Raw genomic sequence first — 1,735 nt, 5'->3', positions numbered from 1 at the left:
TAGATAGAACGATAGACAGACAGATAGATAGATAGAACGATAGACAGACAGATAGGCAGATAGATAGAACAATAGACAGACACACAGATAGATAGATAGAACGACAGACAGACAGACAGATAGAATGATAGACAGACAGACAGACAGATAGATACAGATAGATAGAACGACAGACAGATAGATAGAACGATAGACAGACAGATAGATAGATAGAACGATAGACAGACAGACAGACAGACAGGCAGACAGGCAGATAGATAGAACAATAGACAGACAGACAGATAGATAGATAGAACGACAGACAGATAGACAAACAAACAGACAGACAGACAGACAGACAGACAGACAGATAGACAGAATCTGAGTCCTGATGCAAAAGTAGTTGAGAAGCACTGGTCTAAACTGTAGTGAAACACGTCTTTCCTACTGAGGAAAAGATCAAACTGTTTAAACTAAGACAAACTAGTTCGCTGGTCTCCCAGTCTGGGCTGCTTTTCCCAAAAGCATCGTAAACCTAAGATGATCGTAGCTCCACTGGTGATAATGGTTCTACGATCAACTAGGCTTACGATGCTTTTGGGAAACGCAGCCCTGGTCTGTTAGAGGTCAACATAAACCACTGAAGACCAGCGAACCTTACGCTGGTTCCACCCGTTTTTCAGCTGATCCCAGTAAAATGAACTGTTGACCTTTGCAGGTGGCAGTGTGTGAAGGACAAGGCGATCTTGCTCTGCACATCATCACTGAACGCTTTGCAGCTCGAGTGTATTTTCTCCAGCGCTCGAGACCAGCACTCGCCATAACGCGGCTGCTGCGACAGTTCACGCACTCGCTGCAATTCAACGCGGCCCGTGTCCTCCAAACTACTATCGCTCCTCACGGCACAGACAACAGCAGCGACGGCCAAAAATGCCGTGGCCCACATTGCAGACCGCGAGGAGTTGTTGGACACACAACAGAAGTGGTTTAAAAACACGCAAACCTTCAATCAATATTGTAGGACTGATAGGAAAACCCTATAGGAACACCCAAAGGTGTGTGAAGCCACCCAGCACACAGCGTTCAGTTCACTTTGTGTCATTAGTCGCCATGAACGGCAGTGGTTCCGCCTACAGGCTGGAGAACAGGTGAATGTGGCCTGTGGTTTTGCATTACTCCACGCGATGCTGTGGAGTCGAGTCGATTAGCGCGCAATCAAAGTAGGCCTATGCTGTATACTTTAAATTATGTTTAACCTTCGGACCTTGATACACCACAACAGATTCATTTCCAGAAATCAATTTCCTTCCATTTCTTAAGTGTTAAAAAAATTGGGGTGATCGTATTGTTTTTGTTTATGCTCACCTAGGCTGCATTTATTTGATCAAAAATATAGTAAAAACAGTACCATTGTGATGTATTTGACAATTTCAGCATAATTACTACAGTCTTCAGAGTCACATGATCCTTCAGAATCATTCTATGCTGATTTGCTTGCTGCTCAATAAGCAGTTATTATTTGAAAACAGTTGTGCTGCTTCATATTTTTCTTTTAATTTCTTTTAATGTATCACTGTCTATCACATTTTAATTAATGCATCATTGCTAAATAAAAATAGGCCTATTAATTCATTTAAATCTAATCCACTCTCTCTCTCTCTTTCTCTATAACAAAACATTTTTTTGTTCAAATGTGTTGACAACTGTTGGTAGTTTCCTGGTACTGAGAAGGAAATATCATTTGTAGCACTGCATG

The 1,735-nt window shown here is 42.0% G+C and overlaps 1 protein-coding gene across 1 annotated transcript in view; it reads right to left on the bottom strand.

Moving 5' to 3' along the window:
* LOC107552217 (uncharacterized) overlaps positions 1 to 1,150 on the bottom strand; it is an 8,893-nt gene extending 7,743 nt beyond the window's left edge. The window contains exon 1 of the mRNA XM_016234066.1: positions 690 to 1,150. Within this exon, the coding sequence (XP_016089552.1) occupies positions 690 to 925 (236 nt within the window). The 5' untranslated portion in view covers positions 926 to 1,150. The remainder of the gene's footprint in view (positions 1 to 689) is intronic.
* Positions 1,151 to 1,735: the final 585 nt, after the last annotated feature.

The sequence above is a fragment of the Sinocyclocheilus grahami genome, unplaced genomic scaffold (assembly GCF_001515645.1).
Source record: "Sinocyclocheilus grahami isolate Dianchi unplaced genomic scaffold, SAMN03320097.WGS_v1.1 scaffold442.1, whole genome shotgun sequence".
NCBI classification, from domain to species: Eukaryota; Metazoa; Chordata; class Actinopteri; order Cypriniformes; family Cyprinidae; genus Sinocyclocheilus; species Sinocyclocheilus grahami.
Note: the sequence above shows the minus strand (reverse complement) of the source record. Positions and strands in the feature narration are given on the sequence as shown.